Genomic DNA, 17,922 nt, shown 5'->3' with positions numbered 1-17,922 from the left:
ACTTTTTTTTTTCAGATTTTATTTTATTTATTTGACAGAGAGAGACAGTGAGAGAGGGAATACAAGCTGGGGGAGTGGGTGAGGGAGAAGCAAACTTTCTGCTGAGCCGGGAGCCCAATGAGGGGCTCGATCCCTCGACCCTGGGCTTATGACCTGAGCTGAAGGCGGATGCTTAACAACTGAGCCACCGAGGCGCACACGTGTGTGTGTGTGTGTGTGTGTGTGTGTGTGTATAAAATTACACTCTTTTAAATATGTGCAGTTTATTATATATAGATTATATGTCAAAAAATTAAAAAAGCAAGGTCTGGAGCATTCTCCCCGAGCATGATTTTCACATGATTTTTTAATGTGCCTTTTACATTTATAGCCTCATTTTTTTATAGCCTCAAAAATGAGGCTATGGTAACCTAAAGTGTGATCCACATTCATGTTTTTTTTAAAAATCCTTAATTTTAATTCCAGTTTAGTTTACATACGGTACTATGTTAGTTTCAGGCACAAAATCCAGCAGTTCTATACATGACTCGGTGCTCATCATGAGTAAGTGTCCTCCTTCATCCTCATCACTTATTTTACCCATCCTGGCTCCTACCTCTCCTCTGGTCACCCTCAGTTTGTTCTCTCTAGTCAAGTCTATTTTTTGGTTTGTCTCTCTCTCTCTTTTTTCCTTTGCTTATTTGTTTTGTTTCCTAAATTTGACATACAAATTAAGTCCTATGGTATTTGTTTTTTTTTTTTTTTTAAAGATTTTATTTATTTATTTGATAGAGAGCGACAGAATGAGACAGCATGAGAGGGGAGGTCAGAGGGAGAAGCAGACTCCCCATGGAGCTGGGAGCCTGATGTGGGACTCGATCCCAGGACTCCGGGATCATGACCTGAGCCAAAGGCAGAGGCTTAACCCACTGAGCCACTGAGGCGCCCCGGTATTTGTTTTTTTCTAAGTGACTTATTTCATTAGCATTATTATACTCTCTAGCTCCATCCCTGTGGTGCAAAGATCTATGTCCACTTTAAATACCAATGTTTGTGAGTTTAAACTTTGAATTTGTTTTTAGGCAACTACTCTAAGAGTGAGGAAACTAGAAGAAAATATTGAAGCAGAGAGAGCAGCACATTTGGAATCAAAATTTAATTCTGAAATTATTCAGGTAAAATGTAAACAAAAATTCTTTTGTGTGGATTTTATTAAGTTGGGAAAAGGAGCATTCTGTTCAGACAGCTCAGGTTTACATTTAGAATGGGTAGCGTAGGGGCACCTGGTGGGGCTCAGTCAGTCAAGGCCCTGACTCTGGATTTAGGCTCAGATCATGATCTCAAGGTCATGGGATCGAGCCCCATGAGGGGTTCTGAGCTCAGTGCAGAGTCTACATAGGATTCTCTCCTTCTTCCTTCGCCTCTCCCCCAGGTACTCTCTCTCTCTCTCTCTCTCAAATAAATAAATACAATTTAAAAAAAAGAATGGATAGCATATTGTTAAGACACTCATTTTGCTATCAGGATATGGCTGAGCCTGGTTTTGTTAGAGGAGGGATTGGCACACTCTAGCCCACAGGCCATATCTCACCCACTGCCTGTTCAAGGGGGTTTTGTCTTGTCTGTGGGGCTTTTGGGCTGTAGTGGCAAAGGGGGATGATTGTAACAGAGACATTATGGCCTGCAAAGTCCAAAGTATTTACCATCTGGCCTGTAACAGAATGATTTGCTGATCAGAGTGTTCCTTTCATCAAGAGCCATGGGATGAATTTCTTTTTGCAAACATTTAAAAAAATATGCACCTTCATTTATAGAGTGTATATCCTGTGCACACTGCTTGTCACTTGTATTAAGAGCTGAAGGTATAACGGCGAAGAAACGACTCTTGGAACTTACTTCCTTTATCTGAAATACTGTATATTTGTCTGCATCTGTATAGATATATAGATAAATGTACGGGTAGAAACATAAAATACTAAAATATAAAATGTTATGAAAGCATAATAAAGAAGGTTATATCTGAGAGGGGAATTAATTGAAGGAATCCTAAGCAAAGTGTCCTCCAGGTCTTAGAGAATGAGAAGTAATTTCTAAGGGAAGTGAAGGCATTCCAACTGGGGCTTGGCAAACTACTGCCCATGGACCATGTCTGGCCCATGGCCTGTGTTGTGTGTAAAGTTTCATATGAAGTTCCAGAAATCTAACGTCTTAGTTTATTAATTTTTTTTTGAAGTAGGCTCCACACCCAGCATGGGGCTTGAACTCAGAACCCTGAGATCACAAGCCCTCCTGACTGAGCCAGGTTCCCCTCAGTTCCTTAATTTAATTTGAATTATTTTTAAGATTTACACTTTTCCCTTACATTAAATTTTTTTTTTTTTTTTTTTAAAGATTTTATTTATTTATTTGACAGAGAGAAATTACAAGTACACTGAGAGTCAGGCAGAGAGAGAGAGAGGAGGAAGCAGGCCCCCTGCTGAGCAGAGAGCCCGATGCGGGACTCGATCCCAGGACCCTGAGATCATGACCTGAGCTGAAGGCAGCGGCTTAACCCACTGAGCCACCCAGGCGCCCCATCCCTTACATTAAATTTTAATAAACTTTGCAAAATTATACCTTATTGTTTAAATGGGTCTTAATATAGGATGCAATTAAGCTTATAAGAATTATATAATAAAATTTTTAAAAATTTCTATCTTTAATGAAATGTCCCCCTTACGTGTAAAATTCTCAGGTCCATGTATTTGAGTGCATTTTGTATTTTAAGCAAACTTGTGCAAGCTAAGCCTGGATCCCAGTGAGGGACTTGAGCTCATGACCCTGAGATCAAGACCAGAGCTGAGATCAAGAGTTAAACACTTAACTGACTGAGTAACCCAAGTGCCCCTACCTTTTTTTTTTTTAAATGATTGAATCACCCAAAATGGCATCAATAAGCAATAAGCCTAAAATTTTAAATTTATGAAGGAAGTATAATTCCAAATTAAGTTTTTCAATGTAGTTATAATATATACCTGGGGATATATAGTTATTAGCTACAAAAATAAAGATTATTACATGTATATTTTTTATTAAAATTTATATTTGATATTTAACTCCACATTATGATGCAGAAAAAAGCCAAAGTTTATATTTGACCCATATATCTATAAATATTGACAAGTATTTCCAGTGAGGTACATCTAGTAAAATTCAGTTTCAGATTAGTTTAAAAGCAAATGAGACCACTAAATAGTTGTAATTAATCACCATTTTAGCATAAACTGTAGTTAAATGTATGTTTGAAATATGTTGTTAAATTCATTCTCATAAAAATGAGAAAATAGAATCAAAGAGTTGACTCAAAATTATTAATTTGAAGCCGACTTCTCTTTCAGTTGGCTTGGTTTATCATTTGTGATTGAGTGTGCTTATTTTCTGAAAGAAGATAGCAATGCAGACAGAAGAAAATGTTTTCTAGATCTATTATTTCACTTGTCAACATTGGATTCAGACAAAACAGCAAAGAAAGATAAAATTTAAAAGACCAAATTTGAAAATTTACCAAGCTGTATCTCCAGCTCTATTCTGTGTCCTTACTTTAGTGTAAGAATGTTTTGATTATTCCAAAATATTTTTGAAGAATTACAAATAATAATTTCTGGTGCTTACTGTTTGTATGGATTGATTTACAAAACAATTTCCTGTTGTTCTAGGCTTCTTTTCTTGGTGACTTCATCTTTCTTACCTCGGATTGGCTTTTGCCCTCCCCAGGAGGCTTGTTCTTAGCTTTCCTCTGATTTCATGGCCCTTTGTGCCTGTTTCTGTGATAGGAAACACCACATTCTGTCATGATCTCTCTTCTCCTAAAGACTAGGAGCTCCTTGAAACTAGGACTGTCTATTTTCGTGATTATTGTATATCTTGAGCACTAGCTCACTGCCTGGCACATATTAAGTGCTGAATAAATATTTATCCAAAAATTTATTAAATAAACATATATACATATGTAATATTAAATATATATTAGATGAATATTATCTCATTAGATCTTTGTAATAACCCTGTAGGTAGTCTGTTTGTTATTATTATTACCACCATTATTTATTGTTTACAGATGAGGAACCTCTGGCCTTTGGAGTTTTAGTAATATACTACAGGTCTCAAAGGTTTATAGAGCTGTGAGCTTTATGGTTCTGAAGCCCATATTCTATTTAGTGTAAAACATTTTCTACCACTCCCCACTTTTTCTGGCCTTAGCAGTCTATTTTTTAGTTTTTAAATTTAATTTTCTGAAAAAGGTAAAATATCCACCTGTTCAAAAATCCAAACAATATTAAATGATCGAGAACTCTTGCTTTCACTCCTATTGCTCCTTTAGCTCCACCATGTTGCCTGCTACTTAATTTTTCCCACTTGTTTACCCAAAATATAGCATACTGTATACACTGATGTGGACTTTGCTTTTTCAGTCTGTGTTAACACCACATGGAGAGCCACATGGAGAGCTTCCTTTTCAAAAGTTGTTTTACAGCTTTATTTTATAGCTACATGTTATTCTTTAATGGGAATGTAATTGTTTATCTGTTCTACTGTCGATGTTTATGTAGAATCTATCAAAGTGTTTTATTATGTAAAGTTTCAAGTATATGCAGAAGTAGAGAGAATGGTACAATGGCCCCCCCACCCCCTCACCGCTCCCCCCATCTACTCCCCAGCCCCATAGCATTTTGAAGCAAATCCTAGATATCATATAACTACACTCATTAATATTTTAGTCAAAGAGTATATTTGGTAATACAAGTAATAAAAACAAGTAATACAAGTTTTACTTTTCTATAGTAAAAAATCTCTAGGAATAAAAAAGATGTTAACTTTCATGGGCTTCTAAACATGGGACTGTAATGATGTTTCTCATAAGAGGGGAAGACTGTTTCCCTTTTGTTTCCTCAAACCACTAATTTCATTATGTTTTATAAAAGAAGTCTCCAAATGGAATAGTAGGTCAAAATTCAGCACTTTGATCAGGCATTTCTATAGCACAGTTAACTATTCTTCCCCTCTTCCTCCCTTCCATTAAACACGTTGAGAAAGGGAATACACTGTCTTTTGTTTATTTTCCTTTTTAAACCAAAGCAGAAAGGAAGAAGTGTTTGGATGAATGATAAACTGCTGCTGATAAATAGCTCTATTCAGTCTGACTAGCCTTTGAAGCTAGCATTTCCTTGCTCGTTTTAACTACTTCTCTGTCATCTGGCAGTTACGGATTCGAGACCTTGAAGGCGCTTTGCAGGTGGAAAAGGCCAGCCAAGCAGAAGCTGTTGCAGATTTGGAAATGATCAAGAATGAATTCAAAGAAGTTGAAAGTGCATATGAGCGAGAAAAGCATAACGCGCAAGAGAGCTTTGCAAAACTGAGTTTGTAAGTGTTTTATTGTAGAATTCTTTATAAAGAATTTATGAAGCTTACATGAGTATGACGGTGTAGTATTTTAGATATAGCTCTCATTAGTGTCTGTGCTAGATTGCAGATAAATGATTTCATAAAACATACCTAGACTTCTCTGTATAGGTAAACATGGAAATGCTTTTTTTGGCTTTTGAAGTATAATGGCTAGTCCATGTAGTTTCTGAAGTGCAGTTTTTAACACTAGAGAGTAAATGTGTTAATGTATTTTGCATTTATTGATATAATACAGTATCTTAAAGATCTTGATTTCTAGGCCACCTAAAAAAGGTCTATATGGAGATGGGCTAATGTTTGAGATTTTCTCATACTACAGAAATAATAGTAGTAGGGGCTAATAGCACTCTTTGCTCACCTGCTTTCTAGCATTGCATGATTTCATTCAATTTATAGAACACACCATGAGGTAGCTGCTCCTTTAATCCTTATTTTACAGATGTGAAAATTGAGGCTTAATGGGGACACGCAACTAATAAGTGGTAGACAGGGTCTTTTTGACTCCTCCTGATTTTAATGTTTTTCAATTCAAAAGCCTTTCATCTGGAATGTTCTGTGGGATGCTTTAAAAAGTTTATAATTCTTTAATATGTTTCCAAAAAATTTGATAGGAGATATTCTAAACCATTTCTTCCTATAGGCTGGAATGCATACCACCATTGGTACATGACATGATAATAGGTTGGTACATTAGAGTTATGTATTTATATTTAATGTTAGTTTGTCTATGACAAATAGATAATGGTTTCCCACTTATAATAACAATATCAAGGTTTATCTTAAAATACTTCATTTAACTTAAGAAATGAATTAAAGTATTATTAAATAGTAGTGATTATTATGGGTGTGGCAAAATCATAAATATGACGCTTGAAAGACTGACTTGAAAGAATGATGTTGAAAAACAGACTCAAAGTGGATGAAAGACCCAAGTGTGAGACAGGAATCCATCAAAATCTTAGAGGAGCACAGAGGCAGCCACCTCTGTGACCTTGGCCACAGCAACTTCTGGCTAGATACATCTCCAAAGGTAAAGGAAACAAAGGCAAAAATGAACCATATGGACTTCATCAAGGTAAAAAGCTTTTGCAGAGCAAAGGAAACAGTTGACAAAACCAAGACAAAGGACAGAGTGGGAAAAGAAATGTGCAAATGTCTTATCAGATAAAGGGCTAGTATCTAAAATTTATAACGAACTTCTCAAACACCTGAAGAATAAGTAATCCAATCAAGAAATGGGCAGAAGACATGAACAGACATTTCTACAAAGAAGATATCCAGATGGCCAACAAACATATGAAAAAATGCTCAACATCACTCAGCATCAGGGAAATAAAAATCAAAACCACAATAAGATAGCACACCTCACACCAGTCAAAATGGCTAAAATTAACAAGTCAGGAAATAACAGAGTTGGAGAGGATGTGGAGGAAGGGGAACCCTCTTAACACTGTTGGTGGGAATGCAAGCTGGTGCAGCCACTCTGTTTTCCAAACAGTATGGTGGTTCCTCAAAAAGTTGAAAATAGAGCTATCCAATGACCCAGCAATAGCATTACTGGGTATTTATCTCAAAGATACACATGTAGTGGTCCAAAGGAGCACGTGCACCCCAATGTTTACAGCAGCAGTGTCCACAATAGCTAAACTGTAGAAAGAACCTAGATGTTCATTGACAGATGAATGGATAAAAAAGTTGTAGTGTATATATATAAAAAGAAATACTATTCATCCATCAAAAAAATTAAATCTTGCCATTTGCAATGACGTGGTTGGAGCTAGAGGGTATTTTGCTAAGCAAAATAAGTCAGATAAAGACAGTTATCATATGATCTCACTCATATGTGGAATTTGAAAAACAAAACAGGATCATAGGGGAAGAGAGGGAAAAATAAAACAATACGAAATCAGAGAGGGAGACAAACCATAAAAGTCTCTCAATCCTAGGAAACAAACAAGGTTGCTGAGTGGGAGGGGGTGGGGGGATGGGGTAACTGGGTGGTGGACATTAAGGAGGGCATTTGATGTAATGAGCACTGGGTGTTCTGTAAGACGGATGAATCACTGACCTCTACCTCTGAAACCAGTAATGCATTATATGCTAATTAATTGAATTTAAATTATTATTATTAGGGGCGCCTGGGTGGCTCAGTGGATTAAGCCGCTGCCTTCGGCTCAGGTCATGATCTCAGTGTCCTGGGATCGAGCCCCGCATCGGGCTCTTTGCTCAGCGGGAGCCTGCTTCTCTCTCTCTCTCTGCCTGACTCTCCGCCTACTTGTGATTTCTCTCTCTGTCAAATAAATAAATAAAATCTTTAAAAAAAAATTATTATTATTATTTTTAAGATTTTATTTATTTATCACAGAGAGAGAGAGGGGGAGAGAGCGAGCACAGGCAGACAGAATGGCAGGCAGAGGCAGAGGGAGAAGCAGGCTCCCTGCTGTGCAAGGAGCCTGATGTGGGACTCGATCCCAGGACGCTGGGATCATGACCTGAGCCGAAGGCAGCTGCTTAACCAACTGAGCCACCCAGGCGTCCCAATTGAATTTAAATTAAAAAAAGAGACCGATGTTGAAAAATTTAAAATCTCTGAGATTACTTTTAAAAATTTTATTTATTTATTTGACAGAGATCACAGGTAGGCAGAGAGGCAGGCAGAGAGAGAGAGGAAGAAGCAGTCTCCCTGCTGAGCATAGAGCCCAATGTGGGGCTCGATCCCAGGACCCTGGGATCATGACCTGAGCCGAAGGCAGAGGCTTTAACCCACTGAGCCACCAGACACCCTGAGATTACTTTTAGTAGTAATGCTTATAATATTTTAAACCAGGAATTCTTTATTATTTTTTTCCCAAGATTTTATGTATTTATTAGAGTGAGAGAGAGAGCATAGGCACAAGCAGGGGGAGAGGGATAAAAGGAGAGGGATCACCAGATTCCTTACTGATCAGGGAGCCTAATGCTGGGCCTGGTCCCAGGACTCTGAGATCATGATCTGAGGCAAACTCAGATGCTTAACCAATGGAAACACCCAGATACCCCTAAACCAGTAATTCTGAACTGAATTTTTTTGGGATGACTTAGATGACATATTGTGAATGTTATTCTTAAGACTCACCCTCTTAATTTCCTATGAACCACTGTTTGAATCTGTCCATTTTTATATATAAATCTGTTTAGGAACCTTTATGTATAGTGCAGGCTTTTTTTTTTTTTTTAAGATTTTGTTTATTTATTTGACACAGAGAGAGGGAGAGAGAGATCACAAGTAGGCAGAGAGGCAGGCAGAAAGAGAGGGGAAGGCAGGCTCCTTGCTAAGCAGAGAGCCAGATGTGGGCCTCGATCCCAGGATCCTGAGATCGTGACCTGAGCCGAAGGCAGAGGCTTAACCCACTGAGCCACCCAGGCGCCCCACGAATATAGTGCAGGCTTCTTTACTGTTGCTTTGAAGTAATAATTAGGACCTACAAGTGAAACTGTTAGAAGCCAGACTGTACTCCCAAACAATTCTCTCAATAATGAAATAATAGGCTTTTTGGGGACCTAATGAGCTCCCTGCCTTGGGAAGTTCAGAACAGAAGGTGGGTGATTCTTTCTTATGGATATTGAAGAAGAGAGTCCTGCAAAAGTTGGGCTAGAGGAATTGTAAAGGACCTGCTAACAATTAAGCTGAGGATTCTTTTTTTTTCTAAATAAACTCTACCCACAACGTGGGGCATGAACTCATAACCCCAAATCAAGAGTTGCATGCTTCACTGACTGAGCCAGCTAGGAGCCCCAAGCTCCAAGATTTTGACTTACGTAACTTTCCTTTCTTTTTTTTTTTTTAAATTCAAATTCTAGTGCATTGACATATAGTTCAATATTGGTTCAAGAGTGGAGTTCAGTGATCTGTCATTTACATATAACACCCAGGGCTCATCATAACAAGTGCCCTCCTTAATACCCATCACTTGTCTATTCCATCCAACCTATGTACTTTTCTCACTGGACCCCAAAGCAGATTCTCCCCTTATTTGTTTTGCTATTAGTTGTGTTTTGGTGCTTGAAATATTTTATGCAAATTTTGTATTCCAATAAGTAAGTGTCAACTAATAATTCTAAGTACTAGTTACATATTTCAACTAAGCACCAGCTAACAATCCTAAATACTTTAACACAACATCTCCTATCTGTTCTTTATCCCTATATATCTACTATTATAATAAAGTTAATAATAATAAACAATAAAAATTAAATAGTAGTTAAAACCCACTTCTCATTTTGCAACTCAGTTCCTGTGACTTCTCTTCCCCATCATATCTTCCTTTTCTCTGCATTCACTGCCACTTCCGTTCCAGTGATGTGTGGTGTTAGAAGAAATGGTATGACATGAGGGGCGATTAGTTCAGTTATTTTATTTTCTATTTGTGCTTCTGACTTTCCTTCAGAATCCTCTTTAAAGAACATTTAAAAATATTTTAGAGTCACAAACTGTCAAATATTAATTTTTCAAAGTAGCTCTAAGTTTTGGATAATGTGTTCCAAAAGAAACTTGGTAGATTTTAGGTCTTTAAGGTAAGTGATACCTTTATTTTACAACTCTGAGAGCAGGGAGTTTTGGGGTAGGACATTGTTTTACCTGTTGGATAAAACTAATTTAGCAAAACTGGTAATGATGATGTTATAGAGAAAATGCTGCCTGAACTTTGCCTGTGGTTACAGTTCTTAAGCTTGTTTTTTCCCGGGTGGATCTAGGTCAAGAGAAGAAGGCTGTGTGTCTAGTTTGGATTTATAATTTTGGTCAACAGTTTCATAACAGTGAACTTTTCTGCATGAACTTATTTTAGTTGGAATGTATATGTATACATGTATTTTAAAAGGAATATATATATATATTTACATATATTTTACATATATATTTTAAAGAGCTCAGTTAAGAATTTGATAACAATAACAGGCTGTTTTGGGGCGCTTGGTGGCTTAATCATTAAACGTCTGCCTTTGGCTCAGGTCATGATCCCAGAGTCCTGAGATCGAGCCCCACATTACGCTCTCTTCTCAGAGGGAGGACTGCTTCTCCTTCTCCCATCCCCTGTGCTTGTGTTCCCTCTCTCGCTATGTTTCTCTCTCCCAAATAAATAAATAAAATCTTTTTAAAAAGGGCTATTTTAATAAATATATATATTCGATATATAATTTTAGATAGGATATATATCTGTTCTTTATTTCTGTAGTTAAATATTCTTAATTATAAATCTTTTTTTTTTTTGCATCTAAAAGTTATAGTATGAAACTAAAGCTTTTCAATAAACTTCTTAGAGTTTTCTGTATGTCAGGTGTTCATTAGCTGTGGTAACTGATTGGTGGGCAGTGATGGAGGGAAGGAGCTCATGATAACTTTAAATCTAGTTTAAAATTAAATTTAAAACAGGACTATCAAAGATATACTGAAAGGACTGAATCTCAATTTAGTTATTTCATTACACTCATTATTTAGGAATTTCTTTATTTTTCTAAATATATCATCTAGGGGTGCCTGGGTGGCTCAGGGGGTTAAAGCCTCTGCCTTCGGCTCAGGTCATGATCCCAAGGTCCTGGGATCAAGCCCCACATCAGGCTCTCTGCTCAGCAGGGAGCCTGCTCCCTCCTCTCTCTCTGTCTGCCTCTCTGGCTACTTGAGATCTCTCTCTCTCTCTCTCTCTGTCAAATAAATAAATAAAATCTTAAAAAAAATAAATATATCATCCAAAAGTATAAAAATAACAAAAGTATTATGATTTATTAGCAGTATTAGTGTGTACATTCTGTATAAAAGACCAAAGATGAATATTTGTTAAAGCACCCTGTGGTGAAGTTTTTAGTTGAGCTCCTTTAGAAAAATAATAGAATGGGAATCTAGCAGGAAAGAAGGCACCTTAGCTACAGGTTTCCTTCCTCTCCCTTCACTTTTCTTGCTAAATCCTCCACTGGCCAAGTCCTGATGCTTCTCCTTTGGAGTTCAAAGAGTTGGGGCTCCCTTTAACCTTTGTTATACTCCTGCCTAACTCTTTACCCTTGGTGGGGCTTTGCCAGACTCCTAGGACCTGACAACTTCCTGGGTTGTATGTGACACTGGTGACAGCAGGGAGTGTCCCCCTATTTCAGTGGACCCAGTTCGAACTTGAACCCAGCACCAAGTGACGGAGTCATTTAATTTTATATTTGTTGAGTGGTAATAATTTCTATTTAAAATTTTGACTTTATCAAATTAGCTTGTATATAGTCTAAAAGTAAAAGAATATGGCAAGGTCAACAGTCTCATGCCCCTTGCTCTCTACTACCCATTTCCACTCCCTTGAGGCAACTGCTTTTAATTCTTATTGCTGTTTCTTCTGATGTTTAATTTCCTGTTTCTGAATAACATGCATATCCTGCCATGTTTTTAGTTCCCACTGTTAGATATTACCTGTTTTACCTCCCCCCACAACTGCTTACGTATTATCTCTATTGTACCCTTCTCCCACACAGCACACACTTAATTCCGACCCTCCCCCCATCCTACCTAAGGGGTTCTATTTGGGGGTATTTTTTTCTATAACTTATTTTTCTTGGTAAGTTATCTTTATTTTTCTTCATGGCACAGTTTATTATATTCTTTGTTGTTTATTGCACCAAACACTGAATTACTCTTGAACTCTCTAATATGACTGAATAATCCCTCATTATGTTCCTGTTCCTCAGCAATTCTATTGTTTTAAGTTTCTTGTAAGAGACATCCATCCTTCTCCCCACCTTCTCCATCCTGGACTAACTGTTTTTTAGGCTCCCTGCCACTGTCATCCCTAGGACTTCCCATTCCCATCTTCCTTGGGATGCTCTCTGCTTCTTTACTATTTTGGACTTCTTGTTGCTGGTCTCATCCCTCTCTCCCTGTTTGATTTACTCCCTTTGTAGGGCAGCTTCTTGAGAAATTCTACATCAGATGAAAAATTTTGAAATTTGCATTCTGAAGATGTCTATTTGATCTTTTCTCTTTTTCTTAGTTCACTTGGGTATTAATTAAGTTCTAGTGTCAAGAAATCTTAAGTTGTTTGATTCCTGATATTTTTTATATGGTCTATGTTTTCCACGGGAGACTCGTACAGGGTGGTCACAAGTATGGAAACATAGGGAAGTATCTAGAAATGGTTTACCGATCTTATATTATAATGCTTGATAAAGAAATAATGTGTATATATTTTCATAGTCTGTGGACACTAGAATTTTCTCTATGTTCCCAGTGTTCTGAAATTTCACGGTGATGGGCCTAGCATGGATTTTTTTTTTTCATTCATTTTGGGCATTCATATAGCTCCTTCAATTTTAAAGACTCAAGTAATTCATTTCTAGGAAATATTTGTATTTATTACTTTGCTGATTTCTTCTCTTCTGTTTTCTTTACCTTCTCTTTTTTGAAACTTCTATTACCTATATGTTGGGATTCCTGCATGTATTTATCTTTTCTCTGCTTCAATCCATTTTTACTATTCTACTTACTTTCTGGGAAGCGTGTGTGTGTGTGTGTGTGTGTGTGTGTATACACACATGTATACATATATATACACACATATATATATTTAACTATTCTACTTTGGAATATCCTTGATCCAAAGCAGAACATACAAAAGGGTTAGCACTGGAGTTGTCTGTATTTCATTCTAGAGAAAAGAATGTTGACTCTTGAGAGTAAAATCTTCTGCCATTCAAGAATTAGCTCTTTATCTGATTATAGCCTGGATGTAGTGGTAGATTTGGTTATACTGAATCACTTTATTTCTGCATTACAGCTTCAAAATCGTAGGAAACAGGTCTACTATGTTCATCAGGAAGATCTCAGATTAAAAATAGTGGCAACCCTTTAATTTGAATTAAAATTACCCATTTAGTGGATTATCTACAACAAATTCTAAACTGAAATAGTTCTAAGCTGCCTTTCATCAGATGTCCATACAAGAATGTAAATACAGTTTAATGCCAGCCTGAGCAAAATTTAAATAGGAAGGCAAATCTTTTGAAAAGAATTTCTTGTAGTGGTGGTGGGGGGTACCAAAATGGTGTATTAGGCTTGCCTGGTCCCTCAAACACAGCTAGATAAATGTCAGATCATTCTGAATACCCAAGAAATTGATCTGAGCACTGACAGAACAAACTGCACAACTGGAGGGAGAGAAGAAGCCACTTTGTGGAAGGTAGGAGATGTGGAGATGTGGTTTGGGGAGAAATGGCTTGTGGATGCTGCAGAGGGGAAGGAGCCCTGGTCGTGAAGAAAGGTGAGTGAGAGGAGAGTGCATAGAGATAGGCACAAAGAGAATACTTCCCCAAAGGCATTGCCTGGGAGAGTGAGAGGAGCTGATTTTTATGAGTTTTTGCAATCAGTAGGACTCAAAGACTGGAGTTTTAGAGATCCACTGTGTGGCTGGTGTGGAGCCATGTGGATGCTGCTGTGCTCCTGTGGAGAAGGCAGCCAGGTAATCTGGGGGCAGATGGTGTGATCTGAGGATTGCCTGAGATGCGTGGGGAGAGAAGGTTTCTCCTTCTTGGAGCACATCTTAAAGAGGTGACATTGCCTCTCTGGGAATGAAGGTGCCAGCAGGTGCCATTTTCTCCCCTGCCCCCCAGCATAAGTGCAGAGACACCTGCTGAGGGCTGCTAACCTGGACACTGGCTCTTTAGTGTGTATTCCCTGCTTCTGTGCTCTGGTGTGACTGTTCTTCTGGGTCAGACCTGCATCAGTCCCGGCACTAATGACCCTCCCCCAGAAGACCAGTGCAGGTCCCTGCCACACCAGGTCCTTAAAGTATGGAATTTTAAAACTCAGCCAGCTTGGCAGTGATAGAGCCCACAGTGCACTGCACTGCTCAAGGTGGTCAAGCAACCTGGACACAGACAGTGTGAAGGCAGTGACCTAAGGAATAGCTGGGACTCGTGAGGGAAGATTGTTCAGTCTTCTGGGAGGGCTTCTCAGCAGCAAGCAGGAATTCCCCTCTCCAGGGACAAAGGAGCTGGCTGGCACCATTGCCTTACCCTACCCCTCACAGGAAATACCACCGCACCAACACTCGTTGCCTAACTTGCTCACACCAAGCCCCATACCCTGTGCTCCACTGGTACTGCTTTTCTCAGGCAAGTGTACCAAAGAATCAGTGCAGTGGGCCCCTCCCCCCAAAGACAACACAAACCCCTTCATGTACCTTGTCTACTGACTATACAGTTCCGCAAAGCTTCAGTTCTACTGGGAATAGTATCAATTTTCTTAACAAGCAGACCAGAGCACAGCTAGTTAAAACACTCCATACCCTAGCCAGGGTCCAAACACTCCCCACTGCAGGCAAGGAGAAACTCTGCAGACCACTGACCTGAAGGATAGAGCAAAGAAAACAAGCAGCAGAATGCATGCAATACACACTAGAGCTACTTCCTGAAGTACCAGGCTCTGGACATTATATGACCTTTCTTAATTAGGCCATTACTCTCAGGAGCAGGAAACATAACAGGTTTTACTAACACACAGAAAAAGACAGTGACCTAGACAAAATGCCAAAATGGAGGATTTCATCCCAAAAGAAAGAACAAGATAAGATCATGGCCAGGAATGTAATTGAAACAGATCTAAGTAACATGCCTAATCCTGAATTTAAAGCAACAATCATAAGGTTAATAAGCTGGGCTTGAGAAAAGCATAGAAGACATCAGGGAGACCCTTACTGCAGAAGCAAAAGAGCTAAAAACAAATCAGGCCAAATAAAAAATGTGATAACCAAGATTTGAAACAAACTGGGTGTAATTACCTCAAGGATGGAAGAAGCAGAAGAAGGAATAAGTGATATAGAAGATAGAATTCCTGTGCTTGCTTCGGCAGCATGTATACTAAAATTGGAATGATACAGAGAAGACTAGCGAGGCCTCTGCGCAAGAATGACATACAAATTCAAGGAGTGTTTCATATTTTTAGGGAGGGGTGGGTGATGGACATTGGGGTGGGTATATGCTATGGTGAGCAGTGTGAATTGTGTAAGACTGATGAATCACAGACCTGTGCCCCTGAAACAATACATTTTATGTCAAAAAAACAAAAAGATAGAATTCCCTCAGAAGATGGAAAATGATGAAGCTGAACAAAAAAGGGAAAGAAAAATCTTGGATCATAAAACTAGACTTAGGGAATTTGGTGACTCCAGAAAGTGTAATAACATGCATATAATAGGAGTCCCCCCCAAAAAAAGAAGAGCTAGAAAAGGGGGCAGAAGGTTTGTTTGAGGAAATTATAGCTGAAAACTTCTCTAATCTGGGGAAGGAAGAAGACATCCAAATCAGGAGGCACCAAGAACTCCCATCGAAATCAACAAAAGCAGGCCAACACCAAGACATAGTGTAGTTAAATTTGCAAAATACAGAAATAAAGAAAAAATCCAAAAGCATCAAGACAAAAGAAGTCCCTAACTTACAAGGGAAGACTAATAAGTTTAGGAGCAGATCTTTCCACAGAAACTTGGCAGGCTAGAAGAGAGTGGCATGATATATTCAACATCCTGAATGGGAAAAATCTTGCAGCCAAGAATACTCTATCCAGCAAGGCTGTCATTCAGAATAGAAGGAAGGATAAAGAGCTTCCCAGACAAACAAAAACTAAAAGGAGCTTGTGACCACTAAACCAGCCCTGCAAGAAATATTAAAGAGGACTCTTTGAGTGGGAAAGAAAAACCAGATGCACAAAGACTAGAAAAGAACAGAGAAAATCTCCAGAAACAGTGACAAAATAAGTAATAAAGTGGCGCTAAATTCATATGTATTAATAATTACTCTGAATGTAAATGGACTAAATAATCCAATCGAAAGACATAGGGTATCAGAATGGATTAAAAAATGACCTATCTATATGTTGTCTACAATAGACTCATCTTATATTTATTTTTTATTTTTAAAAGATTTTATTTTTAAATAATCTCTACACCCCACATAGGCTCAAATTTATAGTTCTGATATCAAGAGCTGCATGTCAATTGAGTCAGCCAGGTGCCCCAAGAGACTCATTTTAAACCTAAAGACACCTGCAGATTGGAAGTGAGGGGAAGAAAAAACATTTACCATGGAAAAGCACATCAAAAGAAGGCCAGAGGATCCATACTTATATTGGACAAACTAGATTTTATTTATTTATTTTAATTAAAAGATTTTTTTTTTTTTAAAAGATGATTTATTTTAGGCAGGAGTGGGAGGAACTGAGGGAGAGGGAGAGAGAATCCCAAGCAGACTTCAGCTAAGCTCAGAGCCTGATGTGGGGCTTTATCCCAAGACCCTGAGATCACGACCTGAGCTGAAACCAAGAGTCAGATGCTCAACCAACTGCACCACCCAGGCACCTCCAGACAAACCAGATTTTAAACCAAAGACTGTAACAAGAGATAAAGAAGGGCATTACATCATAAGTGGTCTGTCCAACAGGAAGATCTAACAATTGTGGGTATTTATGCTCCCAACTTGGAAGCAGCCAAATATATAAAACAATAACAAATATAAAGGAGTTCATAATAATGTAATAATAATAGTAGAAGACTTAACATCCCACTTGCATCAATGGACAGATCATCTAAATAGAAAATCAACAGGGGAAAAATGGCTTTGAATTACACACTAGATCAGATGATCTAAACAGTTACATTCATTCAGAACATATCATCCTACAGCAGCAGAATACACATTCTTTTTAAGTGCACATGGGACATTTTCCAGAATAGATCACATACTAGGTCACATATCAGGTCTCATCAAGTACAAAAAGATCGAGATCATATCATTCGTATTTTCTAACCACAATGCTATGAAACTTGGAAGTGTTCCACAGGAAAAAAATCTGGAAAGACCATAAACAGATGGAGGTTAAAGAACATCCTACTAAAGAATGAATGTTTCAACCAAGAAATTAAAGAAGAAATAAAAAAAAAAATACATGGAAGCAAATGAAAATGAAAACACAATGGTCCAAATCCTGTGGGATGCAGCAAAAGCGGTCCTAAGAAAGAAGTATATAGCAATACAGGGTGACTTCAAGATGCAATAAAGATCTCAAATAAGCAACCTAAACTTATACTTAAAGAAACTAGGAAAAGAACAACAAATGAAGCCTAAGGCCAGCATTAGAAGGGAAATAATAAAGATTAGGGCAGAAATAAATGATATAGAAACAAACAAACAAAAAACCCCCAGTAGAACAGATCAATGAAACTGGGAGCTGTTTCTTTGAAAAAATTAATAAAATTGATAAATCCCCTCACAGACTTATCCAGAAGAAAAGAGAAAATACCCAAATAAATAAAAGAATAAATGAGAGAGGAGAAATAACCAACACCACAGAAATACAATTATAAGAGAATATTATGAAGAATTATATGTCAACAAATTGGACAATTTGGAAGAAATGGATCAGTTCCTAGAAACATACAAACTACCAAAATTGAAACAGGGAGGAATAAAAAAATTGAATAGACTGATAACCAACAAGGAAAT

General features: G+C 37.9%; 1 protein-coding gene and 1 non-coding gene across 7 annotated transcripts in view; both read left to right on the top strand.

The window, feature by feature from the left end:
- Positions 1-17,922, top strand: part of CCDC171 (coiled-coil domain containing 171) — a 306,243-nt gene that overhangs the window by 77,182 nt on the left and 211,139 nt on the right. For all 6 annotated transcript variants that reach the window (XM_032307226.1, XM_032307225.1, XM_032307227.1 and 3 more), the window contains 2 exons: positions 1,062-1,154; positions 5,219-5,379. In XM_032307226.1, coding sequence (XP_032163117.1) covers positions 1,062-1,154; positions 5,219-5,379 — 254 coding nt within the window. The remainder of the gene's footprint in view (positions 1-1,061; positions 1,155-5,218; positions 5,380-17,922) is intronic.
- Positions 15,262-15,368, top strand: LOC116571213. Its single transcript, XR_004277781.1, has one exon. It is a non-coding gene; the product is annotated as a U6 spliceosomal RNA (small nuclear RNA).

Source organism: Mustela erminea, chromosome 12 (assembly GCF_009829155.1).
Source record: "Mustela erminea isolate mMusErm1 chromosome 12, mMusErm1.Pri, whole genome shotgun sequence".
Classification (NCBI taxonomy): domain Eukaryota; kingdom Metazoa; phylum Chordata; class Mammalia; order Carnivora; family Mustelidae; genus Mustela; species Mustela erminea.
This window is presented reverse-complemented; position numbering and strand designations above follow the sequence as displayed.